The following is a 24,493-nucleotide window of genomic DNA, read 5'->3' as shown; positions in this document are numbered from 1 at the left end:
TGTAGCACACACGTCTATAGAGATCATAATTAACTGACGTAAAGGTAAATAGTAATATAAAATTAATTACACGCTAACAGTGAATTCCTTTGTACCTTTTAAAGTGAGCTCAGTTCTAATTTCGGGGTAAAATAATTATATCCGGAGCTGTTTTGGAAATGAAAGGCCTTGCCTCTTCTATGAAAGGCAAATTATTTACACTTGGTTTGTTTCTGATGATAAAATTCAAAACGGGGACCCGACAGTCTTGTGAAGTGGAGATAAAAGTGGCTATTGTCTAATTCTACTGATCTTCCTCAGGTGCATTTAGATTTTTTTTTTCTGTTTCATGATTAAACCTCATTTACTTGGCAATGCCCTGATTCACACTGATAGTTACACAAATTTCCCGTAGCACGCCAATGTTAACCAATTGCCACCTCCACCAAAGCAACTGGCAAGTCCACCTTAAAGATAACCCTAGACATGCCTCTTGAAAACCCCCGACAGTGTTCTCGAAGGTTGTATCCAGCTGTTGCGTTGGGTGCGATGAAGACGGAAGGAACAAGGAAGCAATCTTTCCAGTTAAGAAAAAGTGAGGGTCACCAGTAACTCAAGACACAACATGTCTTATGACTGCATTATTGCTGTATTGACTATTGATGCGACTGTCACTGGGAAAAATTGCCATCTCTGTCTCTTCTGTGATGGATTTGTCCCTTATTGCTGAACATGGAAATGGTCAAAAGTCCTTTCTCTTGATTCTCAGTGGCTGAAAACAAACACTGGTAAGATTTGGCAATAGTGTCTTTGATACAGCAGATAAGGATTTTCCAGGTATCTAGCCTGCTAGAAGAATCTTTGCATGTCATCATATTTTCTTTCTGTTATCTGCAGAAGTACTACATGAGATACCAGCTCTTTGCTCATGACTCAGTCAGAGTTGGGTGGATTTTCTACTTGTTTACCACAAAGATAGCCATATTTTTAGCCGTGTTAGGGGCATGGCTCTATGGACGGCAATGTCAGTTGGTCGGTCGGGTCACCACTTTGGTCTAGACTGAAATATCTCAACAACTACTGGATAGATTACTGTGGAATTGTGCAGAAAGTCATGTGTCTTAGGGCATGAATCCCACTGACTTTGGTTGAATATCTGACTTGTGTACAAAGCCACTGTGAAGTTAGCATTTTTGTTTTTTAAGTGTGTCTTGATAACTACCAGAAAGACTGACAAGAACTTTGGTACAGATACTCATGGTGCTCAGAGAATGAATTCTAATGACTTTGGTGATTCCCTGACCTTTCCTGTAGCGCCACCAGTGTTTCAAAGTTTTCACTTAGCAAACTAAACTGAAAGAACTCTCTCTCGTCTGTCTATGTAAGTATGTCTGTCCTTCGATTTTCTTGACAGCTATTCATCCAATCGATTTGATACTTGGTGGGCGCATTGCTGAGGACCCAAGGAAGCGCAGTGTTGAGTGCAAGCTCTTGAGATCTACAGTACGTATTTATTTGTGGTGCGATATGTACAAGGTATGTTCCTGGTGACTAATTACCCTGTTGACTAAACGAAAATTTTAATTAAGACTTGTCGACTTGTCTTAAAAATGGGCTAAACACTCAGAAAACAGTCAAAATTTAGAATAATTTATTGTTAAGTGTTTGAAACATTGTCCCAAAAATATTCTGTGCATAAAAACAGCTGAATTACGAGAAATTTTGTGCCGCGCTGTATGAATGTCAACAGTCAAAAGTTCACCACTAAAATAACATAAAATAAATAAATTGCCTCTGAAATGTGGGACACATTGAACCTTGCAGTTATCCAACAATAATGATAGAAATTCGCTTAAAAGTTAATAAAACAGCATCTAAATTGTGTTAAATTTCAGCTGAAATGAGAGCCATTTTGCGCCGTGCAGTATAAAGGTAAACTCTGCACATTATCAGAGTTGAATGTGGTTGTGCGTTGCTCCAGTCGAGTAATTGTATGCCAGTTTTTTTCTGACACAACCTACATGCTACCTTGTTTTCATTTTCTAGGTCAAAGTACTGCCAAACCGTGCTGGTTTTGTGAGAGGACATCTCTCCAATTTCCAACCATGCTGTTTCAAAACTCCAGTCTACTCGCGCATTACCGCAGGGAGGGGGACTGCTGTCTGACGGCTCTGTAGCCCCCACTAGTGGCAGGCGGCTGCATGACAATCAAGCAGTCTTGTACATGAATAAAACACTAATTGGTTTGACTAATATTTCTGGTGCCGACTAGTGAGGGGGTGGACGTTTAATCGTTTAGACGACTAATCGCACGCATCCCTAATATGTGTACACTTTGTTGCGCATTGAAGGGGACTTCTATTACCTGCACTGAATAGCTTGCTACAATAAACTCAAGAACAGATGACGAAAGAGAGACCAGAGGTGCTACATCATAGTACATTCAAATATTTCAGGCATCAGTGATGCAACTTTCAGACTGAACAGTTTAGTTTCTGTAAATAGCCTCGTCCCAGATAGCTAACTGTTAGCAAATGACGCATATACTCTGGCACTGCAATGGGATGCAACTATGTCTTGTCATGTTAGTTGCTTAGGACCCAAGGAAGCGCAGAGTCCAGTGTCAAGTTTTTTGTGCAAGCAGTTCTCAAAAAAGCTGCAAACAGCAATACCAGAGGCCAAGCAGCTGTCCCGTTCCATACAGGCACATGTTGAGTAGGCTGTAGTCTAGTGAAATATATCAAATGCATTGGCACCAAATTTTTTACAGACAGTCATGGTTCCCAGAAAATGAAGTCAAATGACTCCCTCCTGACTTTTCCTCCGCCACCATGAAGTTTAGTGTGAAATTCCTTGACAACTTTTGTATTGAGTGATTTGGTGCAGACATTAATGTTCCCCTCAGGATGACTCATAATAGATTTGGTGATCCCCTCACTTTTCACTCACTTTTCATTTAGTGGCATTATCTGGTCAAATTTATTAGACCAACACTTTTGTTTTTAACCAAGTAGCTAGAAACTAATGTCATTCCTATCGGCCTCAGCTGTACTTTGTGTTTAGTGCTAATTAGCAAATGTTACGCTAACACACTAAAATAAGATGGCGGAAATGGAAACCTTTGAAACATCAGTGTTAGCATTGTCATTAGCATTTAGCTCAAAGCACAGAAATGCCTATAACATTGCAGAGCTGCTAGCAAATGTGACCTAAATTGAACGTCATGGGTTGACCCCTGCATTAGCTGGCATATCCAATCCCATCAAACTGAAACTATTGGGTCTGCATTTCAGTGCCCGTAAGCAGAGGGTCCCTGAAGGTTGTCATTTAAACCAAACACTTAGGCATCTAATTCAACTGAAAAACACCCCTTTAATGAGAAAAGTGAAGGTACAAAGCAAAATCAGCTGCTTGTTTGGGTAGAATGAAAACCTGCAGACTCTTTGGCCTGCATGTCACATGGTTAAAAACAACTGGAGTGAAGGCATCTTCAAAGCGAAGCATCCAGCCGTACTTAGCTTTGATTCCATGCAGCTTAGAGTATAAATAAGGGCAGTATTCATGCACCCTTATTACGGTTTGATATCACCTCTTATGGTGCAAAACATAGCCCACCTACACACTACAATTTGCAATACATTTAGTGTTATTGACCAAGGTCCATAGGCGCCCTATAATTTAAGGAACCAAGCACAGACTTTTACTGCGCTTCACTACAGGGCTCCTCATATCCTTTGGATTGAAGGTACTTTAGTTTACGCTGCGCACCCGTGAAAACATTAGAGGGGTAAAAAGGTAAGCATTTCCTCAATGCAGATGGAGATATCTGAAATCATGGCTCTAGTATTTAGTCCTCTCCCTCGCTCCTCTCCCCTCTCTCCTCCTCTCCTCCTTTACTCTCGCGCCCCTTCTTTCTCAATTGTGTCCCTCGCCTCTGGCAAATGGGAGTCATTTGTTTGTGTGAACTTCCCATAACCCTCAGCGCGTGAGACACTTATCATTCAGAGTGGGGCTGCTTCGTCCTGAGTTGTAATACCTCTTCTTCTTCTTCTTCTTCTTCTTCTTCTTCTTCTTCTTCTTCTTCTTCTTCTTCTACTTCTTCTTCTTCTTCTTCTCTTCCTTCTTCTTCTTCTTCTTCTTTTCCTCCCTTTTTCCTCTCACACCAGAACCATCTGACTCTCACCATGGTTCATCATCTCTCTCCATTCTCTCACTCCCTCTCATACTCCCTGCTCACCCATTTCCCCCCTCCATAGTACGCCCCCTTCAGCCTCTTCCTCTTCCTCTCCCTCTCCCTCCAATCTCATTCCCCATGTAATCTCGGGGTACACAGGACCGTTTTCATTACTGCACTACTCATCTTATCATCCACCCTGTCATCTCCTCTGTCTCCTGTCTTCTTTATATTCCTTTATTCTAACAAGTCTGCATCTCAGAAGCCATCAGTGGTCCACCCCTTTTCATTTCCCTAATGTACCCCAAACACGCATTCGCGCACACACACACCCTTGCCTGGCCCTAACCCCTAATTTCATTGCCTTAACCTGGTTCCCATCATCATGATGTAGAGCACACCCCAGTTCCCTGCAATCCTGTAAATCACCCTGTGTGTTTGTGTGTGTGCAGTCAACGGTACAGTATGCATTTTTTTTTAATTTTTTTTTTACATTTTCATCTGTGTGTGTATTATCTCTGCAGGCCAAATGAGCAGTGACAAGACAAAACGGACAACCTAAACAGGGAATGAAAGAATAAAAGAGGATGGAAAAAGGGAGGCAGAAATGAAGATGGAGACGGACAGAGAGGTGAGACAGAGACAGACAAAACGAGAGAGGAAGAGAGTGATTTTAAGGAGGGAAAGCTGTCATTGAAGGCCGAGGTGTGCCTTAACCCTCTTGCTTGCTTTAATCCCTCATTTATGTGAACTCAGCTTTGGAAATGAAGCTGTCACTGTATTTTCCTTCCCTTCACCCATGCTGTGGTATAATCAGAAACCACACACGCATGCAACACACACACACACGCACGCACAGTCGCAGGACGGAGACACAGAAAATCACTCAGGAGAGGTTTTAAATTCATTCCAGAGTTGGAGGCAGAGATTCGTACAGCCTCACCTTGTCTCCTAGAGGAGGAATCATCGGATATGTTGGAGACAGAGGGGAATTATGGGTAAATGCACTGGTGAGGAATGATAGCCCGCAATCTCCGGCTCTAATCTGGGATCGCTGACACATGCCATTCATTTCAGACCGTGCCAATATTCCCCCTGTATGGTGTAGAGCATACATGTGTGACTTTGTAATCTGTTATGCCTGTTTTTGAGACATACATTTATTTACACAGAATGTGGAAGTAAATTTTTAAAAAAAATCCTCTTTGTTGTTTAAATAATCTTAATGTTAACAAATGTGTTAAACTGATGATGCAAATATAGTTATTATAAAACTCAAAAAACATGAAACATGTCAGTATGTTTTTCACTTTAGTTGAAAATATTTGAAATAAACTGATACATACACTGTGTCATCTTAAATGCTGTAATCAAGACAGAGATGCTCATTAAAAATGCTAAAATATGCTCAATTTTTTTTTTTAATTACATTTATTTTTCCCTCATTTTTTGATATTTTGACATGGAATGACAGAGGAAGGGCAAAGCACATTGATAACAGCCATTAGAGGGCAATTTGATCACTGTGAAAGCACAGACCTGTACTGCCATCTAGTGGAGGGATGAGTGGATGGACGGACAAATCAGTTATCTAGTGGACACATGACCAGAAAAGGGGAAACAACAGGTCTGATTTTTATTGCAAATTTTAACAGTTTTTATAATGATTATATAAATATATTTAATTTCTATGCATTCATTTAACCAGGAAGTCCCATTGAGATTGAAAACTCTTTTATAAGAGAGACCTGGCCGAGGTAGCAGCCAATCAGAACACATTTAAAATGCAACCATTCAAACATAGTGGCCTCTTAAGAAACAAAACAAGCACATGTCTCTGTCACCACATTCTGTATGATGCCCTTAAATTCATCAGTGGATAGAAAAAGTGTTTCTAATTTCAGATCTTTTTGAAGATTGTTCCATGTCCAAGGTGCAGAGTAGGAGAATGCAGTTTTCCCAGATGTGTTAAAACCTGGGGTACATTAAAAAGCAACAAATATGCAAACAGGAAGTTGAATAACTTGGTGATTTTAGTACACTTGCAGGAGAATGCATATTTTAGCAGGTGAGTCTGGAGTAAATTAGAAAATAAGGACCTCTCTGATATGCTTAAGTTTTTAGGTTTTATATTACTTATTCAAAACAAAAATATGAGAAAAGTACATGATACACATAACTGGCACCTGGCCCAAGCAGAAAATTAGAGCACTTTCAAAATTAGAGCCTAAGTTAGCAAGTGAAACGTAGATGCAACTGTGTGATAATACAAGACAAAAATATTTCATATTCCTGTCCATCCTTTGCCCCTCCATCCCTATATCTCTTCGTCCCCTCTATTTCTCCCCCTCGTCGCCCTCCTCAGGTGAAGCAAGCGTCATACTGGTGTGTAATAGCGTGCTGTCAGTGTGGGCAGCGGCGAGGTGTGGGGAGGAGAGCGGTGCGTCTCAGATGAGATATGTGACTGGCATGCTAACACCCAGTTTTATCTGAGGGAGAGGAGAGAGGCAGGGCCCCCACATCTCCTCACTATAGGCCTTTGATTAAAGCTCCCTGCGTACACACACTTCCAAAAACACATATACAGAAGTGTACACACATGCACCTCGGCAGATTATAAATAAATTGCAGGTAGGAGCACACACACATACAGTATATATGCATACACACATCCTCCCATTGTTGGCTGTGTTGTTTTGACCTACGCCAGGTAGCTTGTCCATTATGAAGTTGATAGGAGGATTTGGCCATGTTGATTCTAGACAGCATCATCTCCTCTACCATAAATAACCTGAGTGTTTTCTCTGAGTCACACAACAATATACAGAGAATAAGAGCTCTCAGCTTTATCCCCCGGTCTCATCCACTGCACATAAACGCTCGCACAAACATACACACAAACCCCAAGACAATGATTGGGCGTGGACGGACATAAACAAAATAACAGATTTAAAAGTACAGTTTGGCCCCAGTACAGCTCAGTTTCAGCTTATATTGTCGTTTTACAATCTAGTTTGGCTTTAGGGTTCGTCTCAAAGTGTGTTTTCTCTGATGGACAGTTGGGGAAACTAGTTTGATTTTAGATGAGCAGCATCATCCAGCAGTGTGGTCTCAATAGCTTGCCAATAAAGCTTTGGATACACACTGCATACCCCTAACCAATGGAACTGCCGGGGAGCATGATGACTTCCATGACGGAAGTAAGTGACAAACCACACTCAGTATTCTTGCATGTGGAGAGACCGTATTGAAATACGTCCTGTCAATTTATCATCATTTGTCGGTCTATATTGTTTTCCTTTCAGGATCAAATATGAAAAAATGCCACTTTCCTGTTTTTTGTTTTGTTTGTTGGTTTGGCAATATCCATTGAAATGGTTTCTTGTGGCTGCAGCAACAGTTCAGTGTCCAATTGGAAATAAATTCCTCTTTTCCCATCTGATACTTTACATTTTTATATTTAAAGAAAGGAAAATAAATGAATGAATGAATGCATACTCATTTCACATAGCGAGGTGCACAGATGCATACAACACTTACAATAAGTACAATAGCCCATTTACATTTGATACCCTGTTGTAGTTCCTCTCTTGACTGCAAGAGGGTGCTACTGCACCATATCATACTTACTGTGTATGTGTCATGCATTTTCAGTTAATACACATTCAGTCAATTCATTTCAAAGACTCAAAATTGCATTTTAATCAATATACTGCACAGATTTAGAAATGTATACATTATCAACACAAATCAAAATACACAACTGATTTTGGAAATTAAATACAGCAAGACACATTGATGATCTAAATATTTCCTATCATCCACTGACTATATACAGTAAGATATTAAAACATTACAGTTCAACCACATTCTTTTTTGCATTTAACATGAAGCGTTTAGAAACTATTTTACAAATGAAGTTATTATTGTCATGTTGATCTTGGACACAAACGTATGTGCCCCATTATTTTATTTTTAAGCTGCTTTATACATGTATATTAAGAATATATACAAGTCATTGTGTATGTGAGATGTATTCATGGCCAGGTATTAAATATAAACCATTTAATCTCTTTTTTTTTCCGCACAAATCCAGCTGCTGAAGTAGTTACTTCCTGTGTACATTGCATAATGTAATTTAATGTAGAAAATCTAAGTTCTGAAAATGAGCAGCAACATTTCTGAAGATCTTTAGAACACAACAGCTGATCTTAGACCACTCAGTGTAATAGGTCCCACTGATGCATACTGTTCATACAAACAGCAAGTTTATGATTAAATAGTATTTTGTGCTTTTACACATTATTATGACTGGATTGATATGCACATAAAGAAACATGAATATGAAGGGGATGTTCTGCACATGTGCCCAATCAAGCAAGGCATTAGTCAATAAAAAAAACTTCAAACAACGCAATGGTTAAAAAGGGCGTTAACTTTTTTAACAGACTAATATGTAATTTTACAATTCCCATGATGCCTATGAGCCTTACTGACATTAAAGTGTTGTGAAACTCAGATACTATGTTGAAAAACAGTGTATTGGTTTTAGGCGACCACAGAAATGCACAGCATGTTTTGTTAAACCCTAGTTTGGTGTTTCATTAGTTCACTGGATTTCAAAGTGACATATTGAAGTTTGAAAATGCTGCACACTGCAGCTTTAATTAGTTATTGTTGCAACACCACCAGGAGTCACGGGGGGTAGAGGCAGGGTAAAGTTTAACCACAGACACTGAACAGGGATTGCTTTCATAATCTTTGCATGACTTGGACGGTGAATAGAAGACGGGGAAACTGTGCCCATGTCAGCTTGTTTGACAGAGTGCAGGGAGAAGTCAGAGATCGGCCTGTGTGGAGGGCGTGGGGCTGGCTGGAGGACAAAGAGGCTGGGGAAAGTGTTTGTACTTCTCCAGGGCAGGACCCTGAGGGGGCGATGGGATGGGAGTGTCTGGAGAGGCTGCAGGGAGAGAGGCAGGGACACAGAGATATGTTACGTTTTGCAAATTAAAATGTTTTTGTGTAGGGAAAAAGGGTAATATTGTACATGTAAAGTCTGTAAAATGCATCGACTGTGGCCCACGGGAAATATTACACATAGCTGCTGCTTTATAGATACAGTTTCCATCAATCTTGTGTGGCCATTAGGTGGTGTAATACTGCCAAAAGCATTTTTTTTTATTTTTAAATGAAAGCATACAATAGGCCAATACTCATCAATTCTTGTGAATGTTACATTTTTATGGATTTTTTTTTTCCTACATTCAGGATGCCTATTTATTCATTTCAAGTAAGTTAATAGAAACACATCTGGCACACACTTTTCTGACATTTCATTTGAAGCGATAAAATTGAACATCAACATTACTTTGATATTTTGTGTGGGCGTGTGTGTGTGTGTGTCAGAGGGTTTGTGCTTGTCTGAGAGAAAGCAGTTTGTGTGTGCAGCTCTTACCTATCTGTGCAGTATGAGTGACAGGCATGGTGCTGATGACGAGCGTGTGTCCTGTCAAAGGGTCCTGGGCCAGCTGGGTGTGTGCTGGGTGGTGCAGGTGTGTCTGCTCTGACGTAAAACCTGAACACATAACACAGTTTTTTGTATTATGTAGTTACAGCAGATATTTTTCTGCATCTTATTTAGACATTTTTTTTATCAGGTGACATTTAGGGGCTCAAACATTTAAAAAAAAAGAAGAAGTATTTCTCTTGTGGAAGGATAGCCTGTTCATAAAACAGGGCTGTCTATGTAGCAGAAAGACGCAAATTGGTGCTATATGACCAGAGAAAACCGAAGAAAAGAGCTATTAGATTTGCTTTCACTCAAGAAGCAGAAAACCTACAACTGCCAGAATTCACTGTGTTGCACTGGACCGAAAAACACTCCACTGGTGGGTGACGTAATAAGAGATTGGCTGGTTTTCTATGAGAAGGTATGACTATAGATGAAGCAGCTACGTGTCCTGCCCACCACCTACATGACTCGCCCACCGTCAGTCCATGATTAGCCCCATTTGCTCCTTAGTTTGGAAGCAGAGGCCCTGCAGAAAATGCTAAGTTAGGATTTAGCTAGCTGAGGTGTTACAAGGGTTCAAACAACCACCACGTCACAGGTTTGTCTTGTACAATTGGTGAGCGCAGTTTGTAGGGGGTGTGTCCTGTAGACTTCAAACACAAAAGGGTGTCCCAGGAATGAGTCCAAAAACCCGGAAATGAGTTAGCATTCTAGCACTAATGGTTCCCTCGTCTCAGTCAATGGGTTTTTGGTTAGATGCCTGAAATAAGGTCTGTGATTCACACAACGTAAAATATGTCAGTAAATAACCCACTCATTTTTATTTGTCTTCAAAAAGGCAATTACTAACAAGTGACTGAATGGGACTACAGAATGCCATCACACTTAACTCAGCTTTACAGCCTTGTTGTGCTAGGGATGTTCATTTGTGAAGGTTATCGTGCTGAACAAAACGTGTAAATAGAATGAATGTTTCTTTGCCACAGAGCTTATTTTCTGCAATAATCCAAAATCCAATGGAAAAATCTTGTAGGATTTTTGACGAGGGAACCAGTGTGATGCTAACTTTTGCGCAAGTCAACAGAAAAACGTCATCCCTGGGTTGCTCGGTCATTTAGCCATTTATTAGCAACCGTCTTTTTTAAGACACATAGAATCTTTAGCATGCACGAATGGGATATTCACAGATGTATTTAATGTCATAGAACAAAATGTGAAAGTCTCTTTCAGACTTTATTTCAGGCATCTCACCAAAAACCCATTCAAGAAAGCTATTGACTTTGAGACAAGGGAACTGGGAGAGCAAAAATGCTAACTCATTTTCAGGTTTTAGGACTCATTCTTGACTCAAAGTCAAGGAAGATCCTTGAACAGCTGAATTTCAAGGATGCTACCTCACTGAATCCCACTGGAGGACTGTTGCAATGTCAAGAACCGTTTGAATTCTATCCAGGATTGAGTCTGCCCCTCTGAGAATTTTCAGCTATGTATGTGTGTATCCTCAGTGGACACAAAGTACCCATAACTCATTGTGCATGCACACCTGGGCTCTTGCTAGCCTGTTCGAATGTGTGTTCACCAAAGTCTTGCCTTATCGCTATAGGACCCGAATTGGAAGGACCAGTCCTACCAAGAAAGGAACAGGAACTAATATGGCTGACGGCTGACGACAAAGATGTCCAATTACAGTTAAATGGTATGCTTAATATGTTTTAAATGTTTTTAGGTGAGAAACAGGCAACATTTTGGACGAGAAATTGGCAATGCATTGACCACATTTTAGTTTATAATTGATCTGCACTGCCTGGTTTTATCATGTGATCAAAGTTTTGTTTGAAAGAGACAGATAGGAGTGGGTCTCACTCTCAAAGCACTTCTATACTCTTTGTGTCCGTGGTGGCAGGTATACGAAAATCCATGTGTAGTTCAAAGAACAGTCCGCAGCCAGCAAAAATCCGCTGGATGAAGCCAAATGATTTTAGCTGGGAGACGAGCAGGGAGATCGGGTGTTGGTAAGATGGATGGAAGTTTACCACAGTTCATTTACACATACTACTCACATTGTAATGATACAAGGCTGGTTAAAAATCTACAAAGTATCCCTTTAATGAAACGCTCCAAAACACAGATATCCTCTTGCACAAGGCTTTTCACCTAACAAGCCCTTATCAGATTAAAAAGAATAGTTTTTAGAATAGTTTTTCCCAACAGCGCTGGTATAAATCTGTGTTTTGGAACTTTTAATTAATTGAGTGAGCGAATTTTACAAATTTATGCAGAGTATATTTCAGACTGTGCCTTCAAAAGTGTATCGGCATACAGTAATTGCGTCAGGCCTGGTTTAAAAGCTGACAAATTTATGTAAGCAGCTCTGTGGCATGCTAAAATAACTCCTATTTGCTGTATTTTAATAAAATGTAAAGGGATGTCAATTCATTTTCTTAATTGTTTGGTTTAGTTGGTTTATTTTTTGGTTTCTCACTGTATTCGTGTGTGTGTGTATCAGTTGTACATTCACATTACTAAATATAATATCTCAACCATATTTCAATAGCATTTTTTTTTTGTTATGTTAGTTCCACATTCCTACAGGATGCTGAAAAATAAAACACACACTGCTCTTTCCGTACACTGTCTTCTAAGTCTGGTTGTCATATTCTGGGGTTGTTTTTAGCATGTATGGAGAAAAAGTGGAGACATTTTTGGAGATGACTTAGTATTTTATTTCAACGCCTCATCTTGTGCTTGAGCTTGTCTGTCACGGCCCTGCTTAGAATATGTTTGATGCATTCTGCCTTTAACTACAGACTTCCTTATTCATACACATTTAGATGTGTTTGCAGATGTCACCCAGCAGCATCTCATGTAGCAAGTTGTCTATTTTGGCTTTGCCTAATGTGGATTATACAAAGTTATATCGTCTCTCAGCAAAATCCCTGACTTTTTGTTTATCGAGGAAAACTTTGTCGAGTATGTATACTTTTTTTTGTTTTTCACATTGCTTCATGCTTGTCCAGTTCCACACATTTATCACTGCATAGCTCCTCCGGAGCGTGCGGTGGTCTTGCTGAAGGTCACCCTATTTTTCTTTCTGTAGGTTTACAAGCACAGACATGGGGCCCAGTCTCACCTCCCAGCAGCATCTCATGCAGCAGGTTGTCTATCTTGGCCAGGCCACAGAGCTTAATGAACTGGAGCTGTTCGATCATCTGCCAGGTGATGCTCTGCAGGGTGGGCAGCAGGAGTAGGAGCTCTCCGAAACGACCCCTGGAGTCATACTGACGGTCATTAATGTAGTCTTCCAGACTCATCTGGACCTGCACAAACAAGGCAAAGTCAGTGTAAGCAAACTGCCCTTGTCCTTCCTCTGGAGATAGTATTACAAATGTGTTAAAACGTAAAGTATAACACAGGCAGTTTAAAAATCAAGCTTAAGATACCCATCCTTAACACTGTTAATTGGAAATTACAACAGAACATACTAGATCAGATCTGCAGCTCAGCAATAAGCTACAAGAGTCAAACGTTTGACCTACCTGTAGTCGAATGGCCTTGATCTTCGACGGGTCCCGCAAAGACTTTGCATCTGCAGATCGGGAGGCAAAGCGTGGAAGTGGGGTGTGGATTAACAGGGGGGAGGGGTGGAGGATGGGATTGAAGGACAGGAGGGTGAGGAAAACAGAAAGATCAGGCATGGAATTGAGGATATGAGTGGAATTGATGGAATGATTATGGTCAAACTGGGGCATGAAGGTAATATGAGGGGATTTAGTGAAGGGGGAGGACAAGTAACAGAAGACGGGGGCAGGAATTGTGGTCACACGAGACTAAGGAGACGTTTAAGAAAAGCGATGGAGGGACTGGGGGTCTAACTTTCAGGGGAAATGTAACCAGATGGATGGGATTGGCTGGGAAAAGGGGGATCTGGGCAGAAATGGCAATGGGTATCGGACAAGGTATTATTAAAAAAAAATTAGTTTGCCATTTCTACAATTTATTATTGTGAATTTTCTTTATATTTCTTGTTCCTTGTTTGTCTGGCCTTTTATCTTTAAAATGAGTGCATTACTTGACTGGAAACGAGACATTTGTGTCATTTATTTAGCTTTTATTGTCCATCTTGATGGGTCATTACACAATACCAACCCCTGTGCCAAGGTTATTACCAATGGAAATTCCTAATCTTGCCCAATCAGTGTCAGAAATTACACATACAGATTATAGTTCCTGAATGGAGAGGCAAGAGTCAAGCTGCAAAAAACTGGGTAACCTCTCATGCAGGAAGAGTGAACTTGTTCGTAGCATTTGTTATCAGCTGAACTTGACAAATCCCCTGATGGCTGAAAGTACTATAAGTTACTTTTTTTTTTACCTGGGTCAAAGAAGACGATTGCCTTGAGTGCTGCATATTCGTTGTCGTCTATTTGAATATCCTGGAAGGGCTGAACCAGCTCATCCAGCACTCGGTTGGCTACCTTATATATCTCCTGCTCAGGACTGTTCCTGTGGATCACACAGCCGTTACCTGCAGACACAGCGAGCATCAGTTAGTGCCAGTGTTGCACGGAGTTGAGGGGGAGGGTAAGGTATGTAGGTGGTGTATGGTGTGGAGCGCTGGAGTGGAAGGGCGAGGAGAATATGTTACGCCTCGAGAGAAAGAAAAGTTGGATCTGACTTTTGTCAAGTCTATTTAAGGGTTTCAGTCAAGGCTGATTTAGTGTATTGTGGACAGACCTGCCTACAGTATGATGTAGGTGCATGTCTATGTAATGAGTAATGCTGTTTACAAGGGACACTTTTGAAGTCACAATGAAATAGAAACCTTTAGTTAATCATTGTCAGCTAACATAGCATTGGATCTGTGACACTTTACAATACAGTACACAAAATGTTATTAGTTAGTAAGGCAGGGGTGAGGAATGACCTGATAATTGACGAGATGTTCCTTAATAAATTTGGATCAAGGGGTATTAACATAACAGTGGGTTTCTAGGATACTACAGTAATGATTAGTTCAAAAACGCCCACTTTCATCATGAGTAGCCCCTCAAACTAGCAACGACTCATTAATTACCAATAATTTAATCATTAGTTACACTTTCTTTGCCCCCTCCAAAGTAAAGTGGTGCATCATACTGAGTAGTTGCTAAGTAGTCCCTCATTACTTCATGATTATCTGACCGTTACAACCATTAAGATCTTCTTTATGGTCCGCCTCAGAGTTAATGCTGCTCATTGCTCGCTGCGCTGCTCACGAATGACTCATTAATTATCAGGTTGTTCCTGATTTCCTTAGTTTCTACTCACATTATTGTGTATACTGTATTGTAAAGTGTTAGAAATTGATCAGTCGTCACACTTAAGTGCAGAACCACCTGATTACTGGCATGTATGAATGACATGCTGTTCTACTGGTGAGTTCATACCTAAGAGCAGGAAATCCTTGAATGGCATTGACCTTTTGGCGACCCCGAGCAAAAGGTGTTCACCTGCATGAGCCCTGAGCAAACTCACCTGAAAACAAACACACACACATACACACACACACACACAGTTAAACAAAGAGCACAAACAATGCGACAATGCCTCCCCACTTGCCCTTATGTACATCACAAAGGAGCCATGTTTGTACTGCGGTCCAGTACACTATATTTAGTAGTCTCTCTGTAACACTCCACTTAATTATTGCTTTTAATATTCTTTCATCTCACAGTGCATTTGGCTGATTAAAGAGAATCTTTTGTTTCATCCCAACTGAAAGTGCATTGATAGAATAAGCCATTTGTAAGAGCAGTGAGCACACTCATGTTATTAAACTGAAGTACTGAAGTCTGAGGTATTAATTTAAACTTAGGACATGGGATTAAAATGTGCACAAGGATGACTTATTTCTATTCAAAGTTGAGCAGCCATGCGTCACAGCCGTGTTACCTGGTCGTCCAGTGGCAGTTCTCCAAATGCAGGAATGTACTTGGCCCATTCCACCAACACCAATAACTGCTGTCTCATAGAGTCACACACATCTCCGACAGTGGCGGACTTCTGCTCCGATATGTCTGGTATTCCAACTGGAGCGGTGATCTGGAGGGAGACAGGAAATGGTTTCTTGGGGTCACAATATTGTGCAAGTAATTTAATCATGCACATGATATGCTGCGTGAAAGAAAATATAATAAAAATGTATGTCACCTGTTGGGACAGTGATTCAGCTTGAGCCAAAATAGTTATGGGTGGCAAGTCTTGGGTGTCAGGGATATTTCTTCGGGAGCTGATCCGATCTCTCTCGTTCTGTACGGCTAAAAAGTAACAGTTAAAGTTACTGAGTGTGTGAAAGAGAAAGAGCAACAAGACACTTCCTGTATTTCCTTATTGTTCAAATCATCTAATTTTCAAGGTGGAACACATCAAGTCTCTCTCCTGGTTTAATGTTTGCAAGAATTTGCTTGAGTTGGTATTCATCAGTGTTGAGTTTTGGGTAGGAAAAGTCTTAAATACAATGGTGACGGCAGCCACTAGGGCAGTTAATATTTAGGAAAATAGCCATGCAGGCTGGCATCAGCAAGAGGAGTCAAACTTTAACCAGTTGCAATCCAGAACAACATGTTTGAATAACACATGATTAGGTGCCATAAAACCCTGTGCCAAGGTTATACCCCTCATAAATACACATACACACACACATACACAGACACACTAAGTAATCACCTATTTTATAGCTGAGACCATCTTGAAGCAGCTTTTAGATTCTCTGAAGACAGCCTCTCCTTAAGCACCACTAGTCTGAGGACTGTACGTTTGCCTCAGCGGACCAAAGTCATGGTATTTGTACATAAACTAACATGGTATTCACATTAGTTTGACTTTCTATTTTGTTTTGTTACAAGTGAACTTTGAGCAGTTTCCAGATGGGACGAAAACAAAACATGGTCCAGGAAGCAGACAGGAAGTTCCCCTACCTTCTTTCTTCATGCCAGCCCTGAAGCATTTGTTAAGTCTGCAGAACCGACACTGGTTCCTCTTATCTTTATCCACAATGCACTGTCTGCTGAACCTGCAATGAGCATACAATGACATAAGTAGCCCTACAGAACAAGACATGATGACACAGTGTACTGTAACATAAGGTAGATCTGCACATGACCATACACATGTACAAGAGCATGTTTACATTTACGCGTATGCATGTTAAAACTGTTATAGTATCAATAATGTAAGCGTGGCATGATTTTTTTCTATGTATGTATGTGTGCTCATAAAGTATGTATTTTGCCATCTGTACCTGCAGGTGTAGACATGACTCTTGCGTATGGAGCGTCTGAAGAAGCCCTTGCAGCCGTCACAGCTGGAGGCTCCGTAGTGTTTCCCGGTGGCTTTGTCTCCGCAGATGGCACAGTTACTGCTGACCCCGTCTGCACCGACTTGCAGGCTCGGCTCTGTCGGCATGCTGTCTGAAACACAGAGGAACACTCACACAGGTAAATGCACACAGTACAAAGACTGAAGCTTGCATACATCGGTATGGAGACAAACACACTGACAAACAGCATCAGTGTGTTGCAGTAAACATTCAAAAATAGCTCAGTAGGAATGCCACTTCAATTGGCACGCATTTTAAACATCATTGTGTGTGCGTTTTTTTATTTTCACTACCATCTCCTCCTCATCATCAGCATCACCATCATTATTATTATCAGCAGTAGCAGCATTCTCGCCATAATCAAAACCATAATCATCATCACTGTGTGCATATTTAGCATCCGTTCAAAGCCTACCAAATGGGACACGATCATAGCATGTCCCCCCCCCCCACACACACACACACACACACACACACACACACACACATCTCTCTAGGCAAGATGAGTCAATGTTCGACTAACTTTCTGTTCACACACTGAGGAGACATCAGCGTGTCAATGAAACACCCTTATGACAACCTCTACCTAGCCTTTCTCTTTCCTCCAGAGCTATCCTCTTACATATCTATATACATAACAGGCAAATAAGGAGGGAATTAACTGGATACACGCTCTGTTGGCCAGCACCGAAATGTCATGACTTTCCCCACTGCTTAATTTAGCTTGTTATATAAAAACAGGTGCTTACTGCTTTCCCTTTAGTCAAATAGCAGCTCATTTGCCTTCAGTGTCTCTCACTTCATCATTAAAGTTCTAATTGTACAAGCTAACAGTAGTTCTAGTCCACCTCTTTACCCATCTCTCATGTACTGTAGACACCCCATCCCAAACCCTCCTTAAAGATGCATCATGCTAAACAGGACACAGCTCCTCTAATTTCTCTGTCCATCTTAAGGCATTTTGCAGGAGCCTACTTTATTGTGGGATATGTGTGAGTGAGATGCTTGTTGGTGTGTGTATTTGTGAGCTTATAAAGATGGAGTGTGCTACAGTATCTGTCCACTGTCATGCCCTACGCTGAAAACACGTTTAGTGCGTCAGTTAGTGTATGTCTTATTTGCTTATACATGGGTTTGTGTGTGTGTGTGTGTGTGTAGGTGGCTACATGCACTTACCTCCTCCACAGAACACATCTGCATTCTCAAAGCCCAGCGTGCTGTATGAGGGATCCAGGCCTTCACAATAGTTTGCTACCTCCATGTCTAACAGAGACTTACTCTGAGGAGCAGAGGGATACTTCATTCCTGTTTCGGCTCAGTCTTCCTCACACCTTCTTCTTTTCTCTCTTAGCTTCCCTTCTCTCCTTAGTTCACTCTATCTCCTCTCCCCCTGTCTGCTGGTCTCTGCTTCATCTATTTCTTACAGCCATGACAAGGGAGATGCATGGCATAAAAGATCTATAATCCCATCTGATTGGGCCGAGGACAAGGAGAGGGGAGGAGCTGTGGCTGAGACTTCTCACCTTATTGCACATTACTTATCTGTCCTTCTCTCACACTTATCACAGGGATGAGTAGATAATGGCGAAGGAGATATTTCCCCTCTCCCCCTCTGCGTCTTTTTTTAAAAGATGCGAGGCAGATTTCATCAGATTTTGGGGGACGACTTGCACTTTAGGTGCACGTTGATGGGCTTCTGTGCGCGTGTATCTGCACACACAGTGGGGTTTTGTTCCTATAGGCACATACATTTATGAATGTGTGTGTCAGTGTGTGTGTGTGTGTGTGTCCTTCCCAGGCTTCCTAATCTAATCAATAGTGGAGTAATAGCACCACCACCTCAGCAGATACAATCTATAAAGACACAAAGTGAAGTGGAAAACACTGATAACTTCCATTTACTCTTCCACAAACACACACCTCCAGTTTACACCAACCCTCATTCATAAAAGTTCATAAAACGTTATCTTACGTATTTCTTAATCAGCTGGTCATATTAACTTTTCAAATGGCGTTAACCTCATTGGCCACGCTGATGGTTTTTTTTACATGCGTTTCAGTGATTTGTTACAGGTTTCATTGCAGTTTTGCTTTCATTGTCTGTGACGTAATATCAGTAAATACCTACATTCGTCCTGCTGCTTAAGATGAATGAGAATTTTCAGACAAGGTAACACGCCGCTTAGTGTTTTCCTTTAAGGCTGATGAGCCAATCTGCTGTGTAAAAGTATTAAATACTACCAACTCTATAGTTCTCACACTTAATTTAGCTCTCTTATTGTATAAACAGATCAAATTTCCTGAGAAATGCATGACTAAGTGAGGCAGGGGACGTGTAAGTGAAAATCAAAAGCACAACTTAAGCAGTCGTCCGTGAGCTGCCTTCTCTTTCAGAGCAGGAATGCTGTAAACACCCTGTAATTTACCACCATAAACCAGTTAAAACGTCCCAACCCACCCATTTTACATTGAGAGTTTCATTGCACTAAATCTTATTGTGTGGCTTAAAGGTAATCAGTTTGGGGCATTGTGTGAGAGAGGGCTGTAAATGATAAGAGGCAGTGTTATGGGAGATTTGATGCCCTACATCAGTAATGAGCGAGCCAGTCAGCCAAGCACCTACAGTATATGAGCAGACATGGGGGTAATATATTGCCTCTGTGGGCTCGGTAAATGAGAATGCACATTATCACAGATTACTTACCGGACATAAAGAGGAAAAGCAATTAGTATCCAGTCGCAGGGTAATAACAGGCATCTTAGTTAATACACAGGGCTGGAATAAAGGGGTTGAGTGACATGAGTGGAGAGAGACGGAGAGACAGAGAGGGGAGAGACGTGATAGAGAGATTACATTTTAACTAGGCGGTGAGGTCAGGCCTCCTGACTCATCAGCTTTGTGAAGAGTGGAGAAGAATTGACTCCTTACAATCACGTTCCCAATCACCTAACACATAAAAGGGCTGGCACAGTGCGCTGCAGCATGAGTGTGCCGGATTTAATTTATCATCACATCAGATATATGAAACTATATCTGCATTAATCGAGGATTAGGAAGTATAAACCTGACCTGAATGTAAGAAGAAAGTAGTGGATACAATGTCAGCCTATATACTGCATGTAAGTGTTTGGTTTTCTAAGAGGCTATTGTGTGAGATAGTTGGGTTTACCACAAGCAAAACTCACATGCAGACAGCAGTTGTGTAAGGTAGTTACAACAGGCCCCAGTGCATGCCATTATGACAGGCCCCGTGCATGTCAGTTAGCTGTGAAGCGCGCGCACACACACATACACATATACCAGCTGAACTGCTGCATTGCTGCAAGAAAGGGGGGATCTAATGTAAGGACCTTTGCCACCTCCTCCTCCTGTTCTTTCTCTTGTCTTTTCTTGCTGTCCCTTTAATGTTTGAGAGGCACGACTGCTCACTGGGTTTGCAGATGTGCTCAGCTTGTCAGTCTTGACAGATTTGGTGCCTAGACTAGCTACTGTATGTCGTATCGTCACATGATCCATCAAATGATCGTTCCGCAGGTTCGCCTACAGAAACCTTGTTACAAGTTTTACTTCCTCTAGATATTCATGTTTGATCGTTTCTCAACTCGAAACTGGGCAACATCAAGATACATATTACCCAGCAAGCATTGTATATCTGTATATGACAAAAATACTAAAGAAAATATGAGATTATTAATTTGATTGTTTAATGGTCTATTTAAAGTTTTTATAGTTTATTTAGTATAAGTATTTTTTTTATTTAATTTCATTTCATTTCATTTTTATTTTTTTAAATGTAATTTTATTTTATTTTATTTTATTTTGTTTTGTTTTATTTTATTTCATTTTATTCTATTTTATTTTATTTCATGGGGACAGCTGCACCAGCAATTTTCATCTTTAGTCCCTGGGCAGCAAACAGAGAATAATTTCTCTGCTAAAAGACATTATCATATAAAAAAAACACAATTACGAAATAGAACATATTCATGACACAACGGCTTCAGCAATAACAATAGCAAGACAAAACAACATCAAGTCATCGCAACAACAACAACAACAAAACAACTACAACACAAGACGTGTTTGAGTTCATGCGAAATTATATCATTATTAGCATATATAGCAAATGCCAGCATTCTTAAATTTAAAGTGAGTTTGTCTTTGAACACAGGCACATTTTAAAGGTAGCAATCTGAGTCACTTGCAATGGTTAGCTCTCCTCCCACCATATTGTTGCAGGGCCTGCTCTGTCCATAACCACCCCACCACCGGGCCCCACCACAACCGCACTGTCTAATGCCCCTGGTGGATGGTTACAATATCACAGGTAGAATCGAGCTCTTTTAGCCTCACCCTCCAATGTGAAGTGCAAAGACAGCAAGCCGAGGAATTCAAATCTTTATTAGAGTAATAATGAGGCTTTGTCTTGTTCTTTCTACATTTAAAATACTTGACAAAGCACACACTCTTCTTGATTTGTTTGTGTTAATTTTGTTCACTGCACTTATATACTGGAAACTTTGTCAGCCATGTTTTGGTGCAAACCTGCATCACAGTAAGACTTTATAGGTGCCCTATAAAGCCCTATCGCCCTATACCCTATCTCCTGGCGATAAAACTGCAACCTAGAAGCTTATTTATGTTGGAATTTTATGTGTGCATATTGGTAAAAACACATGATTAACACATTCATAGAAGTACTTAGAACAATAAAAGCTGCTATGACTTCTTCCGCTGAGAACCAAGCATGACGTCAGTGAGGGACCTTGCGTCCACCTAGCAACCAAAAGCTCTTTGAAGCCATAAAACTCAGTGCTAAGAGGCCATCTCTGTGTGAACTGGCCAGAATACTGTTGCCTCTATTTAGATTAGAGGTTTTGATTGTCCCAGATGATGATCAGCCGCCTAACTGACACTTGTAAACTTGTAAACCACTACTTCCTGATACCTGGGCAACAGTAAAAAAACTACACAGTGCAGTAGAATATTATCAACAGCTCTCTGCCATGACCGTAACAAAGCTTCACCATTGCAACCTTCACAAAAGTAGGTTAATTTAAGTGCTGTTGTTTTGAGTGCAATATATTATACAATTAGACGTCTGGGGGCGGGAATGTCAATATCCAATTACAGTGAATTATACAAACAATTTATTTTAAACATTTTGCAAATATATGTACATATATATACTGTTATTTTTTATGTACTTTCACATTGGTAGTGCATCACAGGAGAAAAACACAACTGTATTACCATCTTCCTGCTTAGCAAACCTGCTGCAACACAGTTATAGATGACGTCCTTGTACAGGTGAAATAGGTTATCACATGATCTTTACAGCACAACATGTGTGACAAAGTGAGCCTACCTTATCTGTTCTCACAAAATGCTGTCTGCCTACACAGGGCCGAGAACAGTATCTCAGACAAAACACACACACGCACACACAAAATCTACAACCCCTTACTGTAAATATATATTCTACAGTTAAAAAGAATACCAGCCTTCCTCACGGGACACATGAAAGCAGTTAAAGTGTGTGTGAATGGGGAGCACCGCCACCATTACCACCAAAATACAAACCACGTGATTTAGCAGAACATGTTACCAAACTTCCCTGAGAAACTGCGAAAAGGTATGCTGCACTTCCTCTGCAAAAGAAGCAGCTTACCTAATAATTTCCACAGCCAGTGTGGATATGTTGTATTTCAGTGACAATGTACTTCACAGGAGGACTTTGACTTACCTGTGTTTCTGTTTCCGTGTGGGATGTGCATTTATCCAGGTGTACCGTTGTACTCCGGCAGTTAGCAGCCCCTCAGTGCGACATTAGTGACACCGAGAACAGGAAAAACGGTGGGTTCGACGACATTAAAAGGGAAGGTTGAAGAGCTGAACGGCCTATAATTCATGGAGCGACACATTGGATGGCGCCACCATAGCCCTGTCATTAGATCGATTTACTAAACAAACTCAAAGTAGGGTGGGGATGTTAAACAGTAACCCAGAGCCATAAAAACCAAAAGGAAAGGATCACCAGGTGTGTGTGTTTGTGTGCATGTGTGTATATCAGCCGGGGCCTCTGACACCACCTCCGAGGGCAGGAGGTAAAAGATCCAAGAGGGTTGAGGTAATGTTTCACAAAATAATGGTAAAAAAGTAACAATTTTAGACATTTATTTCACTCCAGCTATGCACACAGGGGTTAAGTGTTAGCAAATATGGTAAAATATATTTATCTTTGTATTTCCACTCACGTATTTCATATGAAGTCATACTTTGTAAGAAACATGAAGAAACTTACAGTAAAGACCATTAGCATAATCTAGCATTACAAATGTTAAGCTTGAGGCCTGTGTAGTATATCCAAAGACCAGCAGATGGCAAGAGTTCATTCATTTTGAAAAAGCAAAGGACAGTTTCCAGACATGTCACATTCTTTCATAAATAGAAACACAGTTTAAAAGGTGCCTTGATAGCCTGGTAGTAGGTTAAGACACACACTACATTGGCCTTTACTACATCATGTGACACCTCTCTCAACTATCACTACAAGTTTCTCAACAACTTTCAGCTATCAAATAAAGGCAAACATTATTATAATAATTTAAATAAGTACAACACAGTTTAATAAGTCACATCACAAAAAAAAACAAAAAAAAAAAAACGCAGATGACACAACTGGTAGGATTAAAGGATCAGTGTGTAAGGTTTAGGGGGATTTAGTGGCATCTAGTGGTGAGGATTATGTATTGCAACCAGCTGAAACTTCTCCTTATTAGAATTCCTTCAGTGTTCATTGTTCTGAATTATCCACAGAAGTGTCTTCCTCTCCAAAACAGACGATTTAAACCAGTCAGAACATTGAATAAAGCAGGTTCACAATACAAATCAGTGTTTCTCCTAGGCTGTTCGGCATGCTAGAGAAAGGCCGCTAGCCCAGCACCTGCTAATGTGCGCTCACCTTTTTCTTCGATAACTCAAGATCCAGGGACCAGTTGCACAAAACACTTTGAGTTTTCTCCTTAAGGCCTAATTTCTCCTTAGCCGAGGGACTCACACAGTTACACAGAATCCCTTAAAAGGTTTTCTTAGTAAAGGAAAAATGTTAATTCGCTTACTGCACCGAAAGAGATTGTTTTTTGGCTTGCACTCACGCTTGTGATGCCTGTTATCGTCTCACTAAGTTGGCTTATGGTTAGGTAGTGAAAAAAATGCAGAAGAACAGAAGACAAGGAAACCATATTGGTCAGAGGAGGAAATAAATGTACTTCTGGGGGAAAGCAATTATAGCAAGCACAAATACCAGGAAACAGAAAACGATTATAGGAAGAAACGGCAAGAAAAATAAATTCAGTCACACCTATAGTGTAAAATCTGTTGGGTTCAACTGGTCACAGAACACTCTTCTCAGGGTGTGTTAGGTATTTTCAATCATCAACATAAACTCGGTCATGTTGCAGTTAAGAT

At 40.6% G+C, this 24,493-nt stretch overlaps 1 protein-coding gene across 2 annotated transcripts; it reads right to left on the bottom strand.

The window, feature by feature from the left end:
* Window positions 1–7,830: 7,830 nt before the first annotated feature.
* hnf4g (hepatocyte nuclear factor 4, gamma) lies at window positions 7,831–22,949 on the bottom strand. Of its 2 annotated transcripts, none has more exons than XM_033638114.2 (11): window positions 22,770–22,949; window positions 16,945–17,113; window positions 16,622–16,716; window positions 15,855–15,961; window positions 15,597–15,746; window positions 15,092–15,179; window positions 14,038–14,190; window positions 13,202–13,251; window positions 12,796–12,982; window positions 9,609–9,728; window positions 7,831–9,113 (listed from the first exon to the last, which is right to left on the bottom strand). In XM_033638114.2, exons 1-11 carry the CDS (start codon window positions 22,798–22,800, stop codon window positions 8,992–8,994), a joined length of 1,272 nt encoding a protein of 423 aa, XP_033494005.1. In that variant the 5' UTR covers window positions 22,801–22,949; the 3' UTR covers window positions 7,831–8,991. The 2 variants fall into 2 exon arrangements, with proteins under 2 accessions (XP_033494005.1, XP_033494004.2); XM_033638113.2 differs by lacking the exon at window positions 22,770–22,949 and adding an exon at window positions 18,199–18,451.
* Between the last annotated feature and the right edge of the window lie 1,544 nt (window positions 22,950–24,493).

Source organism: Epinephelus lanceolatus, chromosome 20, assembly GCF_041903045.1.
Source record: "Epinephelus lanceolatus isolate andai-2023 chromosome 20, ASM4190304v1, whole genome shotgun sequence".
NCBI classification, from domain to species: domain Eukaryota; kingdom Metazoa; phylum Chordata; class Actinopteri; order Perciformes; family Serranidae; genus Epinephelus; species Epinephelus lanceolatus.
The sequence above is the reverse complement of the archived record's forward strand: the minus strand, read 5'-3'. Positions and strand labels throughout refer to the sequence as shown.

Excerpts from the sequence above, each read along its gene's own strand:
- hnf4g (XM_033638113.2), bottom strand. The coding sequence starts at position 18,325 with ATGAAGTATCCCTCTGCTCCTCAGAGTAAGTCTCTGTTAGACATGGAG. Across the intron at positions 15,180-15,596 it reads AACTGCCACTGGACGACCAG|GTGAGTTTGCTCAGGGCTCA; the intron begins GTAACACGGCTG and ends GTTTGTTTTCAG. Across the intron at positions 13,252-14,037 it reads AATCGTCTTCTTTGACCCAG|ATGCAAAGTCTTTGCGGGAC; the intron begins GTAAAAAAAAAA and ends CCCGATCTGCAG.